Source organism: Pyrgilauda ruficollis, unplaced genomic scaffold (assembly GCF_017590135.1).
Source record: "Pyrgilauda ruficollis isolate IOZ18807 unplaced genomic scaffold, ASM1759013v1 scaffold41, whole genome shotgun sequence".
Lineage (NCBI taxonomy): Eukaryota > Metazoa > Chordata > Aves > Passeriformes > Passeridae > Pyrgilauda > Pyrgilauda ruficollis.
Genome location: NW_024525601.1, coordinates 6,831,100 through 6,855,998, shown reverse-complemented (window position 1 = coordinate 6,855,998; position 24,899 = coordinate 6,831,100). Strand labels below are relative to the sequence as shown.

The following is a 24,899-nucleotide window of genomic DNA, read 5'->3' as shown; positions in this document are numbered from 1 at the left end:
AGTATGTCTGGCTGTGCAGTATCTGCTAATTGCAAACCACACTTTTTCCTTTCTGACAAATTACAAACCCACAATAGAAGGTGTAACACAGAGCAGCATACAACAGCCAGACCATTTGGTATTTATGTTTAGTTGATATGTGATACCTCTTCTCTAAGCACAAAATACAGTTTTTCTGATACCTGAGCAGCCATGTCGACCAGTTGTGGGAGTTTTAAGTATTTCCCTTCCCCTTCTTTAAGGAAGTCTAGCAAGCTGCCTGTAAAACACAACACATTTTAGGGAAAAAAAAAAGGAAAAAACAAAAACGTTAACTTGACCTGAAAACACAAAGAGATTTTCTTCTTAGACATTATGAATGACGAATTTATCTCATGAAATCTGTATTTGAAAATCCATCATTTACTAGAATATGTAACCCAATGATCATGCCCATAGTTACCTCTGCACTGGTAACTAGTTAGTGCAATTCTATCCAAGTGGTTTGGAATCCACTTCAATAATGCAAATAACTAAACAATAACTAAACAGACTGCCATTTCTGGCAATACACTGGAATTTCTCCAGTGTTGTTGGTATCAGTGCTCCTCCTAGCTGGACTTTCTTCTGCTATGAGATTTATAATTACAGAACAAAAAAACCTCTATCCATTACATTTTTCTGCCAGCCCAAATAATATATTAGAGAAATTATTCTGAAATGATTGCTTTTATTTTGTTGCTTTTTCTTTCTTACAGGGAAAACTATCTTCTGTTCTTTACAATACCTTGTTTTCTCCCATTTATATAATGCAATTGTACCCAGAACATTACATGAGCAGTATCTGAAATCAGTTCCAAGGACCTGTGCTCACGTTAAGATTCAAACCTCTACTTGTGCAGAAAAGCTTTGTCTCTACGTAAGTTTTCCCTACAAGGGGCATTATGTCACATGAGGTAAGAATAGGACCTCTTTCCTAAGAAACAGGTGAAGATTGATAATCACTCTTGTCACTGTCCAAATTATAGTAACAAAATTACAAATGTGGCCAAGGTGGAGAAAGAAACTACTTGACTGCATATCCTGAAGTGGATTCATAGCAGTTCACAGCAGTAACTCTCAATTAGATTTCTCCAACATAACTTTAGTGACTTGCTGTATTTTTGTACAGTGAAAGTAAAAATGTGGCAGGCCAGACCCACACTGCTGCTGCTGTTTGCTGTGTGTGTTTGCACAGACTTTTTCTGACACTGGCTCATGAGATCAAAGGACTGAAGAGGAGCAAAGATTTCACACTGATCTCTAGTAACCTGTCCACACTGCAAAAAACAGTTGGATACTTTGCAGTTTGTACCTGCTTCTTTTCCTTGTGAAAGAGGAAATAAAAATAAATTGTTGTTCTAGTAGCTTAGAACAAGGAAATTCTATGGGTTTTGTAAAATATGAGAATTTTGTCAAAGGAAAGCTATAAAGAGAAGCTTCCAAAAGCACTTAGAATCCATGATTTAGACAAATTACGATTCTGCTTTTGCAAGGTAGCCAGTTCTGGTAGTGAACTTTGCTTTTCTTTAGGCAGTTATAAACACTTTTTTCATTACTGCCTTGCTGAAACCTGCTTTCTGAACAATGAAAACTGACTTTGCATAGCTGTCTAGTATTATTTAGGAACAAAAATGCAGAAGCAAGTTTTTACATTTCCTGGTCATTTTTATATTTTTGATATTGCACAACCCTTTAAAAACCCCATCCAAACAGGAAAAAAGTAAACCCATACATTTGTAGTGCAGTACTGAACACAACTAGCCACTCCCTTGCTTCTGCATCTTATGAGGACAGCAAAATTTCTCTATGAGTTCAACAGAAGTCTGCATTTTACAAAAAATGGAATCATTGATTTGGAAATCTGCTGCTTCTTAACAGTCATATGCTTATGATATTTATTTCTACATTCTGCCTAAATCTCTAAATCTCTGTTTCAGAAGCAGGGGGAGGGGGAAATGACATAGAGCAAAGGAAGAAGGATCAAAGACTGAAAACAAGGGGATAAAGGAGGGAGTCTGGAAAAAAAAAACACTCAACCTTTTTAAAATTATTACACTGCTGGGAAAGAAACACTAAAAAACCCAAAGCTCAACATGTTTTGTTGTTAGCATGACCTGTCTACAGGCAGGCATAATCTGATGATAATACTCCCAGCTATGCCATTCCGGTTAAATGTGATGGACAACACACACTAAAAATGAGGAGAAAAAACCCCCCGGTCTTGTACTTGGAAGATTAGAAAGGGTGACACAGATGTGCAAAAGAATCATGCCTCTGCCCATAATCTAAATCAGAACTGCTCCAAGTAGGTCAAGCGTCGCTCATTTTAATTTAATCAAAAAGAACACATATACTCCAGTTAGCTTATACATAACATTAATTAAACATTTGATTTGTTGCTGAGGTCTTAAATAACCTTTTAAATGTAGTATTTCTAACTATTCTGTCCCACACCTTTTGTCATGAATTCAGTGACGATGTAGATTGGTTCCTCAGAAACGACTGCATACAGCGGAACGAGCTTGTCGTGTCGTAGTTTCTTCATGATCTGAGCCTCCTGCAGGAAAGCTTCTGGCATCATTGTACCAGGTTTCAGTGTCTTGATTGCTACTTTTGTGGTTCCATTCCATGTTCCTAGAGAAACAGATCAGGTTTTATTCCCCACTGTAATACTGAAGAGATTTTCTGATGAAACTTTTTTTTGCCTCTGTTTTCTTAGCTAACAGAATAATCATAAACTAGAATTATACTGAATATTAATTTTACCATTACATGCATGATCATAACTGGCATTTTTTCGCTTCATTTCTCTATGATATTATCTTCTCAGATCCTGATACCAATTTACTTAAAATACTATTAAAACATTCAGGAATAACTGAAATGCGTCACATTAAGCTCTTACCCATCCACACTTCACCAAAACATCCTTGGCCCAACTTAACTTCCAGCCTCAAAGATTCTCTAGGAATTTCCCAAGCATCTTTTGCTAGTCCCTGTGTTTGTGGTTTCACAGTGGGACACACAGTTGTTAGCTTATGACACAGCCCATCGGCATGTTCTGAAAAACAGAAAAAATAGTCAACAGCTTCACAGTTAAGCAAGGGTAAGACTGTAACAAAAGTTAACATCTTAATGTTGATAAAAAAACAACTAGTCCATTTACCTTTTGTTGAAATCAAGAAGAAATTTTACAGTTGTGAATTTTAAGAATAAGCTATGGATGCAGTTTTTCTTCCTCACAGTAGGGACAAGGTAACATTGGGACACTGGGACTTTGGCTTACCTCTGTAGTGTTTCACCAACTTCTGCAGAGATTCAAATTGTGCTCTGGTTGTGATATAGTATCCACCATTGTCAAGTTTCCTGATTTTGTAGTGTTTTACATTATCACCTCTGACCTCATCCCAGTCACGTATAGAAAGGGAATAAGCACCTAGGAAAAAAGTAACATCTGGTTCTTCACCAAAATATAAAAACGTATTTAATGTATCTCCCCAAGTGTCATGGTGCACATACGTGATGTTCACATTCATGTGTATCATGGGACAGGCGTAAAAATATTCACCTTGGTGTTAGGGAGAGCAGGGAATGGGAGAGAGAGAAGATATACAGAGACACGTACATACCTTTAGTGGTTTCACTCTCTCTTACTAAGAAAATACCACGCTGGTTCCCAGGATTTAAAAGTAGCCTTTCTGCATCCTTCCTGCCCATCTTACCAAAATACCACCTAGAAAAGTTAAAATGAAATGTGTAAATAAAAACTTCCTATGTTTTGGTACTCATATAAGCAAACGATTTAAAAATCTCAAGCACTGACTGGACTACTAATATCCCAAAACAGTTGCTGGGCTGCAAGTATCCCAAAGCAGCTACAGATCAACAAAAGCAATGACATCCATATAGACAAAAGATTAAGATGACCTATTTCTGTATGACTCTCATTTCTGTTATTTACAAAATACATGTAAAGAGGCCTGTATCTGCAAACACTGTGGTTTTCTGCTGGTTTAACAATGGACATCAACTGCTCTTAACATTGAAAGGAACACCCTCCTCAGGCTGTTTTCAGACCAAGATCAATCAGATGACACACTTTGGTAGCACAGTCAAACCTTTAGCAGCTGAAATTCCCTTCTTTAAAAAGTTTTGGCTTTATGTTAGAAAACAATATTTAATGCCAAGTGAGTGTGCATAAATATCATTGGATGACAGGTTCATTCAAGTTGGAAGGACCCATGGAGTTCTCTGGTCCAGCCTCCTGCTGCAGGCAGGGTCAGCAGTGATATCACACCTAATTGTTCAGGATGTAGTCTGCTTCAGGCTTGAAAACCCTGAAGAACAGACCACTAACCTGGGCAACGTGTACCCCTTCCTGACTGTCCTCAGGATAAAAGCATTTCTTATATTCAGCTGGAAACTCTCCTGTTTCAATTTCTGTTGCCTCCCATCTTTCTCTACCTATAGACAGCACTTTCCTATTGATCAGTTAGGAACAACCCTATGGTAGGGTCATTTACTTCTCTGTGAGTAACATTCCAAATTGCAGAATCATTCTGATACCAAAAAGAACACAGATGTTTTAAAAGACTTGCATTTTTTCTTGCCTTCAGCTCTTTCACAAAAGGAGTTTTTCTTCTATACTCGCACAGCATGCTCATCCTGGTGAACAGCCTGCACACAGTGCTGTCCTGAGCCAGTGATAATTTTAAGGTCCATCTTCATATGAATACCCAGACTTTGGAATAAGACTTATTTCTAACTACAATTTATTTTTATTAGATGCCTCAGAAGTTACAAAGTGATGTAAAGTGTAAATTTCAAACATTTTTCTCTCTCACTGTCTTATTGTCAAGTTAATTTGGCTTCATGAGTGATGGGAAAAGTAGTACTGGGAACTGCTGCAAAACAATGGCTTTGTGGGTAAAACATTTTCTGGGGAAAAAATGCAGATAAAGAGGGATCACTTTGTTGTCCATGAACAGAATGGCCTGTGCAATCACATGGGAATTTGAAACTTATTCTTACATTTTGTTGCATTTGCAGTTTGAGTGTTGAAGGAGATGTGCAAAGTTAGAAATGGATATGAGAGAATACACACAGGAGACAATTTGGATGTAACCTAAAATCTTACAGAAGCAAACCTGAATCCTAGTTCATAACTTCACATGAAAATGCCTCTTTCCCAGACTACAACGATTTACAAACTATATTGTGAAGTGCTATTATATTTCACTACCTATAAAATAACAGATAGGTATTCCTGTCAACAGTAGGGTTCAATTGCCTTTTAAGAGACAATTAAATATTTATATTATGGTGCCATTAGAAAGCGCATACAAATAATATGAATCTTGTCACGAGCAGTTTCTGCTATAAATGCCTCCAGGCTTAGAAAAGGCCACAGACAAACTCTTAGCAACTTGGGGCTCTATACTGAATTTGCACTTGTATCTCTAACTGCAGCCACTACACAAAATCAACAAACTCTATCAAAGCACAGGGCTAACAAACTTCAAGTAAATGAACTGTATCCCAAATGCTGTGGGGATATTTCATATAATTAGCACTGGTTCTTTAAAATAAACAGTTTTTAAAAGCTTCCTCATTCATCAACCTTTACTCTCACCTCTAGTCATCATATAAACCTATGACAAATCCCACCACTTTGTTCTAGCCAGTGTTTAGGAGCCATACTTTGTAAAGGGCTATCATTTCCATTTTACCACCACTGCAGTTGTAATGACATAAGACTTTATTGCATAGTTTAAAAATAAAAGAAATATTTTACTTTTTTCCCCCCAAAATAAACAAAAGTTAATAATTTTAAAACCAGATGAAATTCAAGGGAGTGAAATAACAGAGCATCTTTGATGCAATAATTTTATGATAGCAAAGAGCCAAGTGAGAACAGCAGCAGCAACATGCTAAAGTCTCAGCTTGAGATGCAGGAAACATCTTGAAAATCAGGCACTTTTCCCAGACGTGCAGTAGCAAACAGAGAAGTGCACAGATCACATATCAGTGAACTGCTGATTGGCAGTATCATGCCTGTATATTGAAACAAGAGCTGTGCAATTTTACATTTCTAGTACAGCAAACACAATCCCTTGGAACAAGGATAACCCAAAACTCTATTCCAACCTACAGGTTCCACAGTCATTGTATGTGATTGTCTAAGCACTCCAGGATATTAGGAAATAAATATAGGAAGTATTGGTACACAAAGCAGTATAATTTTCCAAATTCATAGCAGTCCTTACCATATCAAAAAAATTTGTCACCAAAACATTATTACAGATTAATAGATTAAAAATAATTGTGCACACAAATGCTTTTTTAGAATGTAAGGTTAGGTAATACCAAATATATAGCTGATCTTCATTCAGGGTTTGGCAAGCAAAAATAGGGATAAAAACCTAGAGTTGACGGCATGTGAACTTTTTAGCTAAAACCCATAAATTTTTTGCTTTATATGATACACAAGACATGCCCTCCAGTTTTTATCCTTACTGAATTCTCCCATCCTTTCTCCCTTAGCCCTGCATGTAGCGAGCAGGCAGAAAACATCTGAGTGTGTGTCCACCTCACGCTTACTAATAATTACACCTTTGACATAATCCAAGCAGCATTGCTATCCTTTCATTAATAGTATTCTTCTACTTTACCCTTATATGTTACATATAATGAATTTAAAAAACCAATTATCACCACAGGGTAGGAAGTGTGTAAAATTGACAGGATACAGTGTCTTACTCTTCTGCTTGAATGGAGTCTGCAGGAGCTACATAATTGCTTGGGATGTAGCCTGTCTTTCCCGTAGCAATGGATCTTGCTTCCCACCAGTCTCCTTCCCTGCAATGAAACGTCATTACCTCTTCCACATATAAACACAACACATAATTACATAGCACCTGTAACGTACTCACTTCAGAAAGGCAGATAAATTTAGGTAACGTGTTATTTTAATTATGAGGGTATCTGAAATTTTCCTATTGTGAACAACACAAATGCCTCTTAGTGGAATTTCATATTTTAAAGATTTGGGACCTTTTTTTTTTTTTGGTGGAAAACCAAAATGCTTTATGGCAGAGATGTGTAAGTAAACTTTTGAGTTGTCTAGTCTTCATCTGCCTCTCCAGATGAGAGTAACTCCAGGTGCAGAGCCTGGGATGGAGCAGTACCTGTCCCCACCTTTGCTGCCCCAAAGGGGGTAGCTGTGTCTTGCTGGGGCAGGGAGGGGAAGGAAGTCAACCAACTGAGAAGCAGCTTGGGGTTACCACAGTTGCTACAGTTCTACATCTGCACCCAAACGCTGATCTCAACCTGACAAGTTATTCTGTTAGCAGCATTATATATTTTAACCCCATGCTTGTTGAATATTGAAATTATTAAAAAAAAAAAAATCAATTACCCTTCACTGAAATAGGATACACGGATTTCCAAAAGAACTAAGGATCTAATTATTTCAAACAACCCAGTGAGGTCTGCAAATGAGAACACTTACGTGTTATTTATTATCTGGAACCGTTCACCTTTCTTAAATGAAAGGTCATCTGTAGTCCTAGCTTCATAATCATATAAGGCCACAAATACAGTAACACCACCTTAGGAAAAAGAAAAAAAAAATCACATATGATATAGAAGTAATGTTGAAACACTTGATTTAAGGACTTGTCCATGAAACAAGAAATCAATTTTGATTTGGAAGCAACTGAACACTCTGGGTTGCATCTCATTTTGCAAGACAGATCAATAACCTGCTAATTTCTCAGAACAGAGCTATGCCTATAAACAGACATTCTGAAAATATGTTTCCACACCACAAAAGGCCAGTAGACACATTGCTGGATCTACATTAATAATTACAGCACTTATATAGAGAAACCTGCATGATGCACCATCAGTAAAAAAATCCAAGCCCATAGCTTCTTTATTAAGCTTGCTTCTTGTTAAGCAATGCAATTCTGGAAGAACCTACACCACCACAAGAGTGAACCATCAGCCAATAATTTTCACAGAAGTGAAAGTTCCTGCTGCACTTAGCTATAAATAACTGATGTATTCCCAAATTTTTGAGGTTACACATCAAGACCTACCCAAGGAATTGAACCAGAAATTAAAGTATTCTCTTGGGGACAAAGACATTCCTCTGCTTTAGCACTGGTGATTTTTTTGATGCCACCAAGTATCCCCACCTGTAAAGCAGACCCTTGCTGAGGATGATCCATCAGTGCATTACTCCAGAGAACAAGGATCAAGACAGGTCACATGAGGAACAGCTGCACTCCACCAACCCTAAGGAATCCGCTTTCCTATCCTACTTCTGGTACAGTGCACGCTGTTGAACGTGTCCCCCAAATAGGACAGATTGAGAGAGGTGGATGGTAGGAAGGCTTCTGCACTTAGCAGAATTTTTCTATACTTCAAAGAACTAATCTATAAAACTGGGAAGATGGAGGAGAGGAAGAGGGAAAGGAAAAAAGGCTGTTTGAGATGTACAAGCTACTAGCAAAAATAAAGAACCATGTACCATGTAACCATGAGAAAGTTAAAATAGAAAATCACAGACAATTCAGAAAGACTTTTTAAGCCCTAGAAATGCTATTTCTTAGTCTAATTAACATTTAGAAAGCCTAATGATTGTCCAACCAGTAACATATTTTTAAATGTATAACACTACATCTCTAATATGGACATGTACATATCAGGATATACATGAAAGACCACCAAGAGAAACATGTTGCATCTAATTTAGGTTTTAAAATTAGCATGACCGTGATCAGAAAGGAAGAAGACATAATGCAATGGGGACAATCCATATGCAATATTCTTTTGCAGTGCAGACTTTCTGACCTAAGAGCTACTAATCACCTAAATAGTTTGATCTGGAGTCTTCCTGTGGTTACAGTCTCTCAGCAGGCCTCAGCTGGAAATGTATTTACAGTTCCACTAGGAAAAACAGAACAAAATCCCCACAGGAGGTTAGAGTAATTGAGGGTTTTTTTTTTCTAAAGTGTGATTTATGAACTGAAAATGAATTAATATATTCCTTAGAAGTTAGCAGCTCCTAATTTAAGTTAAAAATCAAAACAGTTCTACCAATTTTTCTCTATATTACTACATTATTTTGATGACACAAACTGATAAGTAGAGCAAGAAAATAGTGAGGATACAAACAGTATTCACAAGAACAGAAAGCAAGTGTTATGGAAATAAGCCATCCCCTGAAAGTTCTTCAGCAGATGGAAACAATCAATACTCTCAAGTCACAATATCACAAAAGTTTTTAACTGCATATAAAGAAACTCGAAAAACTTCAGCTACAATAAAACCTCTTTTTATTCTCAATCACAAGTATTTTTTTCATAGTAAAGAATAATAAAATACTTGAAGAGAACAGCATCAGCACAGACTGATTTAAACAAAGATACTGTCAAATGATATTTCAAGTCTCTTGCAGCTATTTTCTTTGTGAACCACTGTGAGGTGATCTAGTTTAGTTGCTCGAACTATATGTGGCCACAAGACTTCCCTTGAAGATTTTCCTTTTATTAGGTCAGTATGCCATCCTCTAATCTATGACTGGTTTTGGAGAGAAGACTTTACTTTCTTGCTCAGCAAGGGGATTACAGAGCACTAGCATAGCTTCTTGGAAGGCAAGAACAGCAGTCCATTTTTCTGTTTTGATTTTCAGCAATATTCTATGAATTCAAAGTATCTGAAGACAGACAGTGTGTAATACAGGAGCAGTGTGACTAACTCTGATTTCTTCTTTTCTGCTCTGGAGGAATAAAAGATGGCTCAACTTTTCAGCCTCACTACAGGCCATGATGACAACCATATCATCCTCTTGTCACTCATCACTGATCAACTGGATAAGTACTACTGACATTTACATCCTGTTTGACAAGCCCATCTATTCTCCTCTCTTGTGAAGCAAAGGGTGACAGAATGTGATCCAGTGTTTTATTGGTCACAAATACAAAAAGCTTACAGCAAATGAAGGCTGTCATCTCATTTGCTCACAAAAACACCCAATTCTAATTGATCTGAAAGGCAGTACTGTATGTGCCAAATAATTGTTAGGGCATTTATATTTATGTTTGTCTTGGTTTTTTTTTTTTGTGGATGGGCTGGTTTCACAGAACAAGGAGGAATAATTTCATATGCACTATCATTTTGCCTAATTGCAAAACAATGGGAGCATTCACACAAATCAGTCTGCCTGCTGATAACTGATTCCACACTGATGAGATACCAGACTCTCTTTTCATGAGAAATCTCTCTTGTTGACTGGTTCAAGATATAACATGCGTAACAACCAACAGGAACAGGCAAGAGAACACCCCTTCTGGTCTCTGCAGCAAAGGATTTGTGGTACCCAGTGGGGGGCTACATCCCTGATGTCTGGTTATGCCCAGGAGTGTTGGAGATGCCTACATGACCAAAGAAGCAGATCTAGTAAGAAGAAGTGTTCCAAGGTTCTTGGGAGAGATGAAATACAATGAACTTTCCTCAGCAGAGCTAATGAATATAAATAAATGCTGCCCTTATTTAATTTCTGCATATGTTCATCCAAAAGAGGGATTCAGAGTTGACTCACAAATGATACAGGCTAGCTGTTCATTTTAATTATTTGGTTTTTAATGTACTCCCAAGAAAAGGACCATGAGGTGATTATTACGTGACAATTCATACTTGGTTCACTGAATTGCTTCATGCCAAGGTCAGAATGTGTTTTCATGGATCTCAGATTTCTTGTGTTTTTAAAAGACTTTAAATGCCACTGGAACAATGCAAACACTTGAGCACTGTAATTGTGCCAACAGAGGTTTGTGGGAAAACTAGAAATAGACTATTAAGGAATTATTTAGTCCGTTTTCTGAAGTGTCTGTACAGAGCTTCTAGAATAAATTAGTCTGTCTTTTTAGTGTCTCTCAAAAAAAAAATAAAAATCACAGCTTCCTCTCAAAAAACAATGAAATTAGTTACAGGAACAAAATCAGTATTTTTGTAAGTTTTAAGATTTTAATACTAAGGTGGGTTTACCACATCAAATATGCATGTTGCTATAAAACCTCTGCCAGAAAGTTCTCTGTGCACTGCAAATTCTATCTTACATTTTCCATTCTGGTCTTCATATGACCACCAAAAATGGGAATTCTGCTCTTTCATTTCACACATATTGTTCCCATGGTGAAGTACATAGAATATAATGCAAATCCTATTTAGCTTTATAAATTCATTCAATGTTGTATTAATGTAATTTAAAAGTAATCAGACTTAAAACCAGTTAAAAAAATCAATTTCCTGAATCTGAAGTGTTTTTCATTTTGTACATCTCTCCAAGTTTAAAGCCATTATCCCACAGACATCCTTTCAACAGCTTACAACTTCTAATATAATTTTATCAACTATTCCCATTATTGTCTTTAGTAACTCTTAAATTTCTCTGTGCTGTGATCCTAATTGTCTGTACAAAAATAAAAGCCTAAACACCCAACCTTCATGTCCCAGTCACTAATGAATACAGGCTGAATTAGGCTGAATTATTACATGAGCAGTAAAGATACTGAAAATCAGGAATCTCTAAAAGGTAATTTATTTTATATTTGCAATTTATTTCTGTATGGCAAGGTGTCACAGTATTTTTTTTACTATGACTGCCAAGGGTCTACAATACTAAATAATAGCATCATTTTATGTAACACTCACCTGTTAAAGTACTAGGATATGTACTTGGCACAGCTGAAAATGAAGATGATGCTCCTCCAAAAGGTGTCATTCCTGAAGGCCCTCCAAAAGGAGTCATGGAATGACTATTAAAATTAACTGCTGATCCCTTTATTGACGGTGACTGTGTTGCTTGGCTGGAATCTGATCCATAATGACTGACATGGGAAATAACAGGTTCTGGAGCATTTTCAGTTCTGTATTTCATGGCTGGGCCTTTACCTTCTTTGCTTTTAATGCACCCCATCGTTGCTTCTGTGAGGATAAGAGGGAAAAAAACGAAAAAAGAGTTCACCTTCATGTTGTCTTAAAATAGCTAACACAGGATATTTCCAAAAAGTTAATCCAAATGAAAATTTGTTACTGTTAAACTCCACACAGAGTGTAAACTCTGATGAAAAAGTGTTCTGGAATAAAACCTAAACTATTACCAGACCAGGGAAGCCTTAACTATTTTCCCCTACAACTTCACATAATAACAGCACATGTGGATTATTCTTCATCCTGGTTATTTGACGGACCGTAAATGGTAACAAAGAAAAAAAAGGGGAATCAGGCAACAAACGAGAAGACACTGGAGTCTTCTACAGCAAGGTGGAGGGGGAAACAGATGTGACAAATCCAGACTCAATTATAGGAAGCAAATCCAAAGCAACTATACAAAGAAAACAAATGGGGAATTCCTGCTTTCTTTCTTAAGCATCTGTCCGTGAAGTCTTGACCAACTGGTGACATCTTTAAAGACAAAGAGAAGTTTTCATCCATTGCCAGCCCCCCAAATACATCTCACAAACAAACCTCAGATATTCACAGCCAGAGGATAGGGTTAAGCTCTAGAGTAACTAGAATTGCAAAAAACCAAAAGGTAATTACAATATCCTAAGTGATTTAGAAACTGAATCGTGCCCGCACAGGTGACAATTTATATCCCTGATGGCCCAGGACTGCCACCAGCTCCCACTACAGGCAGACAGTGCCAGAGCTGTTTACCGTGGGGGCACCTATTACCTGCTGCTGAAGGGAATCAGAGAGGACCTGCCACCAGCAATTAACAACGACTGAGCCTTAAGAAGTCACCACCTGTCATTTATCAGGTGGTGACAACTGGTAGCAGGCATTTTCTGGCTTACCCCAGTTGGGAAACAAATCAGGAAGAAAACAGCAGCGTCTATTAGATGCAGCACTAGTCTGGCATTAAAATCCCTGTGCTATTTGCAGGAGGGGGTTTAAAAATCTCTCTAACTACAAAAGTAAAACCTCTACAGACAGAGGAAATCAACTACTCCACATTCTCTAATGAATCAATTAAAAAAATAAACAGCAGGAGCCTGAAAAAATGAAAGCCACATATTTTGGTAAGTACAACAAAAATTTCATGCACTCTAACTAATAATTAGGGAAATACAGTATTTCCCAATGTGTGTCTTTTTTTTCTTCTCAATTCCTTCTTGCCTTGTTAACTATTAGACACAGAAATATAGAACAAAGTAAATTCTGCTAAACAAATACTGCTGTAATGTATTCACACTGAGAGAAAATAACACCCTCCGTATAACTAACCGTTACAATAATAAAGATACTGTAATTTCCTCAAGAACCATGAATCAGAGTTCCTGGAAAGAACAAGGTCCACAGACAGTGAAACACCCTATAAAATTTAATGCTCAAAAAGATTAAGTATATTCATCCTGTCATTTCAGCCCCCTAATACTGCAATGTAATACAACTAATGACACAGAAACAAGCAGCAACAAAGTGAAATAACTGCCCTTTTACAAAACACATTTAAGGTTTTCCACAGAATAATGAATCATCACAAAGCACACCTTTTCAATTATTTTTACTTATTATGCTATTATTGCCAACTTATTAACTATGAACAAATGTTAACAGAGCAAGGCTCAAATATGTCAATAAGAATGCAATGTGCCTAAATACTTCACAAAAAACACATTACTATGTACAGTAGAAAAGCCAGTTATTACTTCACAATAGAAGTCAAACATCCAGAATCACATCCTTGTAATTGCTCTACTGCTGCAGACATAGTAAAATCCAAAATACTTTCTTCTGGCCATGTGGCTGCCTATTGTGAATTCTTGTCTTTGTCTGAGGCCTACTTGACTATTTTTAAAAAACTTGAATTCTTTTTTCTGCTAGCACGGAATAAAAATCCAATCACCTTTACAAAAATGTTGTTTCTAGTAGTACCGATTCCGTGCCTTTGGCAGGAAGTTGAGCACACGATTCAATAGTCCGGCACCCTACTAATGTTAATCAAGTAGATTAAAAGGGAAGCACACAGACATCTGTCCAAATGTCAATCACAAATATTTTTCCTTCCTTCTGCCATTTGCCTAACTTGTAGCAGGATGCTAATACCTCAAGATTAAAAACAAGCAAAAAAAAAAGCAATAAAAAATAGATAGTAAACAATTTACCAAGTCCAGTAAAACAGCGGGATTCTGCCCAAGGAACTGCTGGTTTATCAAATGGCTGTAACTACTATCACCCGTATGTGCTCACCTGCTAAGGCTGTGTTAGCAGCAAGAAATTACTATTGGGACACTTGAGTGTCACAAAGCAAAGCCCTTACTCAAGACCTGAATTCATTCTAGAAAAACAGAATCAGCCTCTCCCTTGCTTCTCCCCTCCCCAGCCACTTCACTGTTAAGGTAATCTTCTTTCAGGGGTTAAAGAGATTAACAGCAGAGATTCAATCAGCACTTCAAAGAGAAAGACATTCAGAAATAAGCAGACAGAAATGTAAACCACTTTAATAACTGCATACCCACAAAAGAAAATTGGTGCAAAAAGGAGCAAATTCCTTAGCTTTCAAAAGCAAAAAAAATATAGGTGCAGACTGCAGTATAATTCTGTATATGCATTTGTGAGGACAAGTTAGAGGCATGAGGGAAGGGAGGATGACATAAATCAAGAGCGAGTAGTAAAAAATCCCTTACTGCCCATCCTGTGGGGGTAAACCCCCAACGACTTAGTACTGTTTAGTCTTTTAATAAATTGCTGGATAAAGAACAAAAAAATCCCTAAGCAGCTGGTGTGCAATGCTGGCTTTGATTATTCTGGTACTGCATTTGTTATCAAAAACGTATGTAACTGAAATAACTTTACACCTATTTTTATCAACCTTTGCCTGGCCAGCAAAAACATATTAAGGAATACATTTTTGTCATAAAAAGCTAACAGCTCTCTTTCTGACGCACGGAACTCTTTAGAAATAGATTCAGATGGGAAATACCTATTTGCACTGCAGAAGTCCATCTATTTAAAGAAATGCTGGCCCAAGGTATCTTATTCACAAGCCACTGACTTCCCACTAATCAGATCATTATTTCACACCAGACTCGTGTCTGAGGCAACTCTATTTGAGTAACTTCAGCATCTTGTTCTTTCTTTGAAACAAACATTCACCTATTGATTCTGATCACTGTGCCCACACATTTTGGGTGGGAGAGGGTGGCAGTCAGCTTGTTGGTCTATCAGGAAACCATGTTCAGAAAGGCATGGATTATAAACCCAGCTGTCTTGTTCTGCCTACTAGATGAAAACAAACCTATGTTAGAATGTTTTCAAGTAGAAATAGAAGCTCAAATGATCACTGTTAAGGACAGTTGAAGGTTACCAGGATGCCCACAGAAATCAACAGAAGAATGAGAGTACCCCAGGATGTAGGCATCAAATGAAATTTTAGTAGCATCTCACTGGATTTGCACTTTTTGGAGAAGTCGTATAAAGAGCAACAGATAATTGTCGTTGAATGCTCTACAAACATCTCAGACAATGAAGAAGACCCTTAATAAACACTCTTGACAAGATGAGAGCTCCAAGACAGTCAATGCTGCCCTCTTTATCTTCCCAACTCCTTTTTATAGCAGAGTGCCAGATGAGAGGAAAGCTTTGTTCAATAACAACTGAAAAGTGTGGCGAGTAAAGTCTTTGCTGGCATGTTTCTGCTTTCCTTTAAGGATGAGCTACCAGACCAAGAAAAACAAGTTTTTCTTCTAAAGCCCTTGTATCTTAGCATACTGACAAATTCCCTCAGGGTGTCTGCAGCCTTGTCCATCCAGCCCAGAGAGGTGGGTGTCACAAAGAATCTACTCCTTTATCTAATGTGTCTTTCTCCTACCAGTTGGTAGTTACAGAAGTCACTCCTTGGTTCCTTGGGACACAGGATTGTTAGGAGTGCTCCAATGAAGGTCTCCTTCTGGCATGAAGGAAGATTAGATAAAGTTTTCGTTGAACGAGGGGATTTCAGCTTGGCTGGATAAACTGTGTAGCAGCCACATGCCTTAGAGCAAAGCAGCCTGCAAATGCCTCTAAACACTGTGTTCCCTTTCCCCCATACTCTACCCATCAGCACCAAGATTTTGAGGGCTAGGTGTTAAAATCTGAAACCCTGAACCAAAGGGCTGGGAGAGGCTCATGCTTGTTTCACTTGCTGTAATGCATTTGATAACAAAACCCATTCACTATTAAAAAACCCAAAAACCCAAAACAACCAAACAAAATACATCCAATAAAACTGGTGTTTCCTTTGGGGGCAAACTGAATAATCCTCTGATCTTGCTCTTGTGTTACAATGCACCATGTCCCAGTCGCCTTCTGGAGACTTCATCTTGAGTAAGGCCAGGAGTGACAGTCACATGTAGAAGTTTCAATATGCCACAAAGGGAAGGATGCTCTAGGGACCTCCTCTCTTTTCAACCTCTCATGTAAACCGGATACTGTACCACAACTAAGAGGTACAGCAAATGAAAATCACTAAGGGAAGGGCAGTTTGCAACATTTTGATTTCATTACTTTTGATTACTGAAATTGTTCATAAAGCTAAAAAAGAGCACAGACATAATTTTTCACTACAAAGAGTAAGTCAAGTTAGAACAAGCAAATCAAGTCTTTTTCCAAAAGGATAAGGCAAGACTGCAAATATTTTTCCACCTAAAACATACAAAAATCCTCCAACTAAAAAGTAACTCCCCATACTACCTAATACAGCAAAATAATTTGAAGTTCACAAATGGCTAATAAAAAAGATGAAAAAAACATTGAAGATTTCCACTGATACAGCAGCTTCACTTCTCAGTGTTAGCATAAAAAAGAAATTGTTTCTGTCAAGAAAAGACATGCCTTCACTTCTGTGAAACAAATGCCTAGTAAAAAGGTCTTACAAAAAGGTCTTCTTAACTTTCAACTAAAGTAATGATTAAAAGTTATTAAAATTTTATGCAGTGATAAAGACAGGATATTCTGTGGGAAGTTTGCTAATGGATCCATTAGCTGGCAGCTGTCTGTTTGCTCAAACAAGTGCAGAGCTGATTCCACATGTCACTGGAGACACAGAACCTATACTGGCTTTTTGTACACTGGGCAAACAGTATAGAGCATCTGCCAAACAGCTGGCTTCAGCTGGTGGCATTGAAAAATCATTTATTAGATGTGACACAGACTGAAAAAAAGGAAAACCACTAGTAAAGAGGCTAACAAGCCTTCAGCCCCTACAATAATATCCAGCCAATTCAGTCCATCTGTAACAGGTCACTGCTTTGGTATGAAAACAAGAGTGGGGTCTCTTGTCTACTAAACAACCTGCCTTGTTTATAAAGGACAGTAAACTAAAGAACTGCCCTGTGTTCTTTGCAGAGTACATGCAATTTTTAAAAATTATGCGGTTTTTATCATGGGATATAATTTATCTTTTATAAGCTGTCATAAATTGCAGGGTTTGCTTATTTTACCATGAACAATCCATGACATTTCAAAGAATGATGTTCGACTGTATTCAGTTTTATAATTAGCAGCAACATTAGTGTAATGAGGCCTTAGAGAGTCTGCATCATTATGCATTTAAAGTGCAACTGACATGACCTTGCAATTAACAATCTCATAAGGAACAAAAAGTGAAGATAAAGGAAGAAGTATTAAAAACCCCCACTGAAGCAAGCATTTATGTTACTTGAAATTCAATGTTTACCACACATCTTTGTGGAGTTCTACACCAAAAAATAACTACAAACCAGTACTATTAGACCTCACCTTGCCCATACACTGACATATATATTTAAAACCATCCTCTTTATTACTAAGGCAATCTGAACTTCTGAATCCTAATCCTAGTGCTTCTTCGATCATGACTATACAAACACATTAAACAAAAAAATCTGGGGTTGCTGTGACAATGATTTTGATTTCACAGCAACAGAACAGATTCCAGATTGTTTTCTAATAAAGCTTTACCTAGCAAACCCATTGCAGCAAACAGAGGATTCTGTACAGAGGAAAAAACGGAGTAAAAGAATACTTTTTAGGTGGACATTTTTCATTTCAGAGTCAAAAGATATTGGAAATATTACATATTGCTATTCTGGTTTGTGTTTTTTACAGGACTCAGAATTTTGAATTTGCTTTAAATTACTCATTGATACTGAGCCTTCTACTGGAGGAACCAGTTAACTGGCTTACAAGATCACAACAACGATGCTCTGAAGGAATACAAGATTCCAAAATGCTACCTGAAAAACAAGGATAAGCAGAAATTGCTAAAAGAATAAGGTCCTTCAATCCTTCATGTCCTTCCTTGATTTCCTGACTTTTTTTTTTTGAATGAAAGAAGTTCAGTGGAAGTTTGTTTTCTCTGAGGTTTGAATGGCTTAGACATGGGAGATTTACCCAGATATATCAGACCTTGAACATCGTACCTATGCAGGAGTCTAAGGATTTACAGTCCTCCAATTTGGGTTGTCTCAAACAAAGGCTTCTCTACTGAAGAAACACTTACTGTCCTTGTTGGAACTAACAGGTAGGAGATGGAACTGCCCCAGCAGGCAGCACAATCCTCGTAACAGTGCGCAACAGGCCCGCGCAATCCATCTGCAAGGTCCCACTGGATGCTAGGTTGCAAAGCTGAAGGAAATATTGACTATGGCAAAGAAAAGTTCTAAAAACAAAAGTGGAAATTAAGGGTTGTCAGTGAGGCAAAGTTAGGAGAGATGTGAACACTCTTTATTTTTCATCTGTTACATTCTTCAATTTATCTGGGTCAAACAAATGTAGGATCTCCTCCTACTCACTGTGTACCGAGACAGCTGAATCTGTAGAGGTACAGATTTGTGTACCTCCAAAGTGTCTTTCACTTTAGAGACAGGCAAAGGCTCCAAGAGCATACTGGAGACAATGACCACGTCATGGATGATACACAGCTGGCTCTGCAAAACATACATATTCATAAATTTGTGCTTATTTATAGTCAGAGTTTCACCTACACTATCTAGGGTAGTAGGTTTTCTTTGACCAGATATTATATGCAAGAAAAGGTGGCTCTTCCAATCAGATTAGGAAGTGGCCAAGAATGACAGACTAGAGGTAGAGGAAAGCAAGCCTACTGTAATTCTGAACACACTTCTAGTCAAAGAAGACCTAGTTTATGATTTTGTCTTCAGTAGTGGCCTTGGCCTCTAACCAGGAGTTCTACCTTCACCGTGGGTCCGGACTGTGACAAAAAAAAAGGCTGTCTCTTTTTATAAAGAGCCATCAGCAGGAGAGGCCTTGGAACATGAGACAAGCAGAATGGGTGCAGATTGCTCTGACCTCCATCAACCTGTAGCTCAGAAATTCCACTCAACGACTAAGGACTCAGCTACCTGAAGAAAACTCCAACAGGTAAGTCCCAGCTTATGAATTTAAACTAATGCAATTATGTTCATGCAACATCTGCAGAGGATTTGCATTCTAGGATGTCTTCACTTGAATTGTTTTATGCTTACTGGTTTAAGTCAGTATAATCTTATCCAAGAAAACAGAAGTAGTTATTACTATACAGACACTGACTTAAACATGAGAAACATTCTGATCTAGACAAGGCTTAGGAAAACCCACAGGGGATGAGTGTCACAGCCAGGGCCAGGACTAAGATCTTGCAAGAGCAACTGTAGCAGCCTGCCTTTAGGTCTGACACACCAGCACAAGGCTGCCTCATCCAAACTGCTCAACATCTGAAAAAGCACATTCCCACCATCAACCTCCTTGCCTTCCAGCTGCCCACAGAAGCAATCTCCACTTCAGCTGGAAGCTGCCTACCTTGTGTGCAAGACAATGAAAAGCACAAAAGAGAGAAGTTGCTGGGTGGGAAAAAACTCCAAGCAAACGAAAAAAATACCTAACACCCCAAACCCACCTGCAGCAGGCACAGAGCGTAGCTGGGGCACCTTACTGACATCAAGAGGGAGCTGTTTCTAACTTCCAAAGCAGAGCAGAGAAAATATGGCAAAGTTAAATAGTTAAAATTAATTTTTAAAACCTCTACCGACTGCCAAATAGAGCTTCTACATAGTCTGTTTTCAGGATGTATACTGAATTTTGAGTGAAGTCAACATATTTTTCACTTTCAGAAAGGGTGAAAAGGTAGATGATGCAAAATACATAACACTGGTGGATTAATTTTCCTTATTCCAACAATCAAGATCACAAGGGAGAGACTAACTAAAGTATCAGAATTGCAAAAGCAGTTTTATGTGATGAAATACATAATACATATACATGAGGCCATTTTTAAAACTTGAGTTACAATGTCTAGCCATACAATTTCAAGCCCTTACCACACAAAGACATTTTCTCTGACAACAGATGATACTAGAGACAAAACAACCAATATATTGTCTAGACAATATTACTGCTGCTGTATTGTCTTGAACATTTAAGTAGATAGTCAATAAATAAATGAGAAAAGAACAATTCTGCTGGGTTTTTTAAATAGTGTAATGGCTATTTTTATTAATATGCAAATAATTACAAGTATCTTAAAAGCTAAAAGTTTGGTATGTTTAAAAAGTCTGGCCAAAAGATTGTTTCAGATTTTAAGGCATGTCATACCTTGTCAAAGATATTCAGGATAATTTCAACAGGATGTCGGAATCAATTTATAAATAGAAATATTTTGTTTCCATTTCATTTTATTTGGATAACAACAAACCTATGTCCAGTATCATAGACCATTTTCAATCAGGTTTCAGACTTAAAAGGAATTATTTAAGTATATTAAAAATAAAAAAAGTATCCAAATGTTATTTAAAAAGCCACTTTTAAATTTTGTTTACTAAATTAAACTAAAATTGGCTTTCTGGGTCTCACAGCATAAAGCATGCAAAACACGTTCCCAAGTGACATCTGCCTTACAGAAAAACCAACATAAAACTTACATGGTAGAAGAACAAATTGCATTTTTGTTCTGAAAAGACAACTTAAGAAGCATTTTCTTTCAATGTTCAACTATGAACTACATATGAAAAAGGGATGACAACATTTGCAAGCTCCTAGAAAGCCAGAGATACTGAAATTCTTATGAATAATTTTAATCTGGTCAGCTGGGCATACTTTAAGATGACAGAGGAATTCAATACCAGTAAGAATCCTCTTGCAACTTCATTAGTCAACTTACAAATATAAAGGAAAGGAACAGTTGCAGCAACTTAAAGAGATAAATCAATGAAAGACTATATAATGTTATAGCCATCCAAATTATAGCACAGAGTTACTGATAAGAAATCCCATGGAACTGAAGACATTATTTGCTGTGTGTTTGATACACTGTACTTTACACTTGCACATTCCTGCTTTGCAGACATGAATTTCCCATCTACTCTGCCAAATATCATCCTAAGCTGAATGCAAATTCTCCTTTATTCCCAATGCTGTTTTATCCTAATATACTTGACATGATTACCATGTTAAGAAAAATCAGTAAATAAAGTGTTTAAGTCAAATTATTAAGTCAAATTACTGACAAAATGTTGCAGCTTATTTACGCAATGACCATATACCCAGACCTCCTTCAATTAACTCTCTGCTGAACAACAGCAAATATTTCAAGAAGACAGCTGGAAAATACCAATCTTTGGACTAAAACAAAAACAATTTTGGACAACCTTTGGACTAAAGCAATAAACAATTACAAACACACATGTACATTGTTCTTCATTAATCAACAGCTTTAATCAATATTGTTTTTCCTTTGTACACAAAAAAAGGTGAAAAGTACAATTAAATTGTAAAGAAATTCAAAATGAAACAAACAAACAAAAAAGATGACATCTGCTATATAACACCCTTATGAAAAGGAAAGAGCTAGATGATTTTTAAACAAGAATTATTACCCTAATAGCTATCATTAGTGCCATTCTTTTGTTTCTCTACTGACAGATATAATAGTGTTCATAGGCAAGAAGACCAGGAGAAATTATCTTAATTAGCTAGTCAGGCATCTTGCACAATAGAGGCCATAGGGCTGCTCTAAATTAATTTTTCCTTTTATGGTCTTGAATGTACACACATGCCCAAACTCATTTGGACTGACTGTTATGGAAAGCTCACCCACAGTCTGGACAAGTCCTACATTTTGAGCACAGTAACCACTAAAAGTGCATGCCTCACATCCCATCTGAGTTTAATGGCAATATCCAGAAAACACCTTTCCCTTGGAGCCCTACCAGTACCCTGTTCCCGTTTCCAGTGTAATAAAGATCGCAGCTCGCTTAAACTTTCCCTTTGACAAGACTCATGCAGTCCCACTAGGCTCCAGTCCATCAAGTCGCTCTTCAGTCAGACAATCACCTAATTTCCTCCAAGATCCCTCAGCTTTTTCAGAAACTCCCATTAACAGTGATCACTAGGAACAGACATGACATTCAAGGTAGGGGATGTTCCTTAATCCTTCTTTCACATAATCACAGAATGTTCTGGATTGGGAAGGATCTTCTAAGATCATCCAGTTCCAGCCCACATGACCCTGAGCAGGGATATCTTTCAGGTTGCACAGGATCCTATGCAACCTGGCTGGGGATGGGGCATCCAGAACTCCGACTGATTTGCTACAGTGTCTCATCACCCTCATCCTGAAATATTTCTCACTTTCATGGGATACCAAGCTATGGTCTTTCAGTTTAAAACAGCTACCCCTTGATCTGTCACTACAGGTCTTGGTAAGTCTCTCTTGGTGCTTCTAACACGCTCCATTTATATACTGAAAGCCCACAATAACTCTTCCTGGAGCCATTTCCTCTCCAGACTGAACAATCCAAACTCTTAGTCTGTCCTCATGCCCCAGCCCTCTGCTCATCTTTGTGGTCTCCTCTGCACCTGCTCTAACACTTCTACAATGTTCTTATGTTCAGGGCCCCAGAGCAGGACACAGCACTGCAGGTGGGGTCTCACCAGAGCAGAGCAGAGGGGCAGAATCACCTCCCTTTGACCTACTGGCCACACTTCTGATGCTGCCCAGGATATGGTCACCTCATGCCCAATTCTTCATGCACTAACATCTATCTTTCTCTTTGCAGGGCTGCTTTCAATTAATTCCTCCTCCAGTCTGTATTGCTAGTGGGGATTTCCCTGATCCAGGAGCAGGACCTTGCACTTGACTTTGTGGAAAATCATGATGCTCCCTGGGCCCATCTGAGATCTTTAGTATTTATTTCAACAGCAGCATTATGATTCTTAGATCTTTTTCAGCACTGCTCTTGAACAGAATTCTCCATATCCTGAAAGCATGGTGTGCATCCTTCTTGCTGAAAGTAAATACTAATTTTTCTGTATTAAACAGATATGACTCTCAGTTAATCCAGATAACTCTCATCTTGGAGCTGCAAGACAAATTTGGAAAAAAAAATTCAAAAGTCTATCACTCATCTGAAAGCGGAGACAAAAGGACACAGTAAGAGTCTCCCTACTACTCTATTAGAGTTTCTTATTATTATCTCCAATACTGCATTGCCTTGTTCATCATCTGCCCTGCAAGCCCCTGGCACTGTGTTTTGTAATGTGAACGGGTCTCAGCTATGCAGCAGTTCTACCTTCCAACTTCATCTGCTTCTGCAGGACAAGGACATATCTGCTGCACCTCAGCAAGCACATCACCACAGGAAAGCACTCACATTCTTCCTGTCTTTATGTAAGCAGGACTGGCTTATTTGTACGTTACAGCCACTTGTCCTAAACAAGGGTTGGTTCCTGCAAAGTAGGTGTATCCTGCGTCCCCAACAGAAAAGTTTCATTCCAAATGTGGGCACTTCAACTAGTGATTTCATTAACTTGCTACTGAAAAAAAAAAAAAAAGAATATTCATTCTTTGATTTCTAAAACTAGGATACTACCTTCCCTTATATTCATGTTGCTTCATCTGCTTAAGGGACCAAAATATTCAACCCTTTCCAGCTCCAGACTAGCAATCAGAGAGACTAGTACCAAGCACACCAAGCCTGCAATGATGGCATGTAATGTGGAACCACACAGTATTTGCTTCCCATTCTGTTTGCTTTTTTTTCGACTCACCTTCTGCTGATTTTCACTCTACCACTTAAAACCACTGAAAGGATTTTAAACACAGTTCATAAAAGCATTTGTGCAAAAGATGTCAAAGACAAGCTTTCCTGAGGGTATTCTTATTTGATGGAGTGAAACAGAGGGAAACCATCTTAATATTTTCTATGATGGAGAGCTTTATCAACATACAGCTCAAAAACAATGTTGAAGTCTTCTAATGGTATTTTAAAGATTACATCAGTTTTGTTTCCCTTTTTAAAAGATTTTCCATATTAGTCAATGGCCTTCCCTCTGACATAGCTCCCTCTAATATATGTTCCAAGCATGAAGTGGCCAACAATGCATAACACACATCATCAGTCACTACTCTCTGAACATGAGCGAAGTGAACACAACATGGTACAGGATACCAAATAAAACAGTAATAGATAAAAGAAGGGTGGGTAAAGGAGAGAAGAGATTCTGGAAGAACAACTAGAGGGCTGAAAGTTATCTTTAAAAGAGAAACAAACCACTAATAATCAAAGAGCAAGAGGAAATAGTTTTGACATATTTCATGTAAGTACATACTGTTAACTTCCAAAAGGGTACACCCCAGCACAAAGATACCCTTCAGTTTTTATTGACCAGTTCAGGCAATGTTTTTCTAAATAGGTAAGTAAAGCCTTGGCCATTTTGTATTCTCAATCACTTTGGTACCTTCTTTTCAGGAGTAAACAATGTATGTTTAAGAATTCTCTTTAGGCTAATTACCTGCTGTTTAGTAACAAATATTCTTGTTCATAACCAGTAAGCAGGGCTTTTAGCAA

General features: G+C 37.7%; 1 protein-coding gene across 1 annotated transcript in view; it reads right to left on the bottom strand.

The window, feature by feature from the left end:
• Nucleotides 1-24,899, bottom strand: part of YES1 (YES proto-oncogene 1, Src family tyrosine kinase) — a 50,395-nt gene that overhangs the window by 4,068 nt on the left and 21,428 nt on the right. Inside the window, exons 2-9 of the mRNA XM_041477664.1 lie at nt 11,743-12,015; nt 7,532-7,631; nt 6,781-6,879; nt 3,651-3,754; nt 3,308-3,457; nt 2,927-3,082; nt 2,476-2,655; nt 183-259 (exon numbers count right to left, since the gene is read on the bottom strand). Of these exons, the coding sequence (XP_041333598.1) occupies nt 183-259; nt 2,476-2,655; nt 2,927-3,082; nt 3,308-3,457; nt 3,651-3,754; nt 6,781-6,879; nt 7,532-7,631; nt 11,743-12,007 (1,131 nt within the window). The 5' untranslated portion in view covers nt 12,008-12,015. The remainder of the gene's footprint in view (nt 1-182; nt 260-2,475; nt 2,656-2,926; nt 3,083-3,307; nt 3,458-3,650; nt 3,755-6,780; nt 6,880-7,531; nt 7,632-11,742; nt 12,016-24,899) is intronic.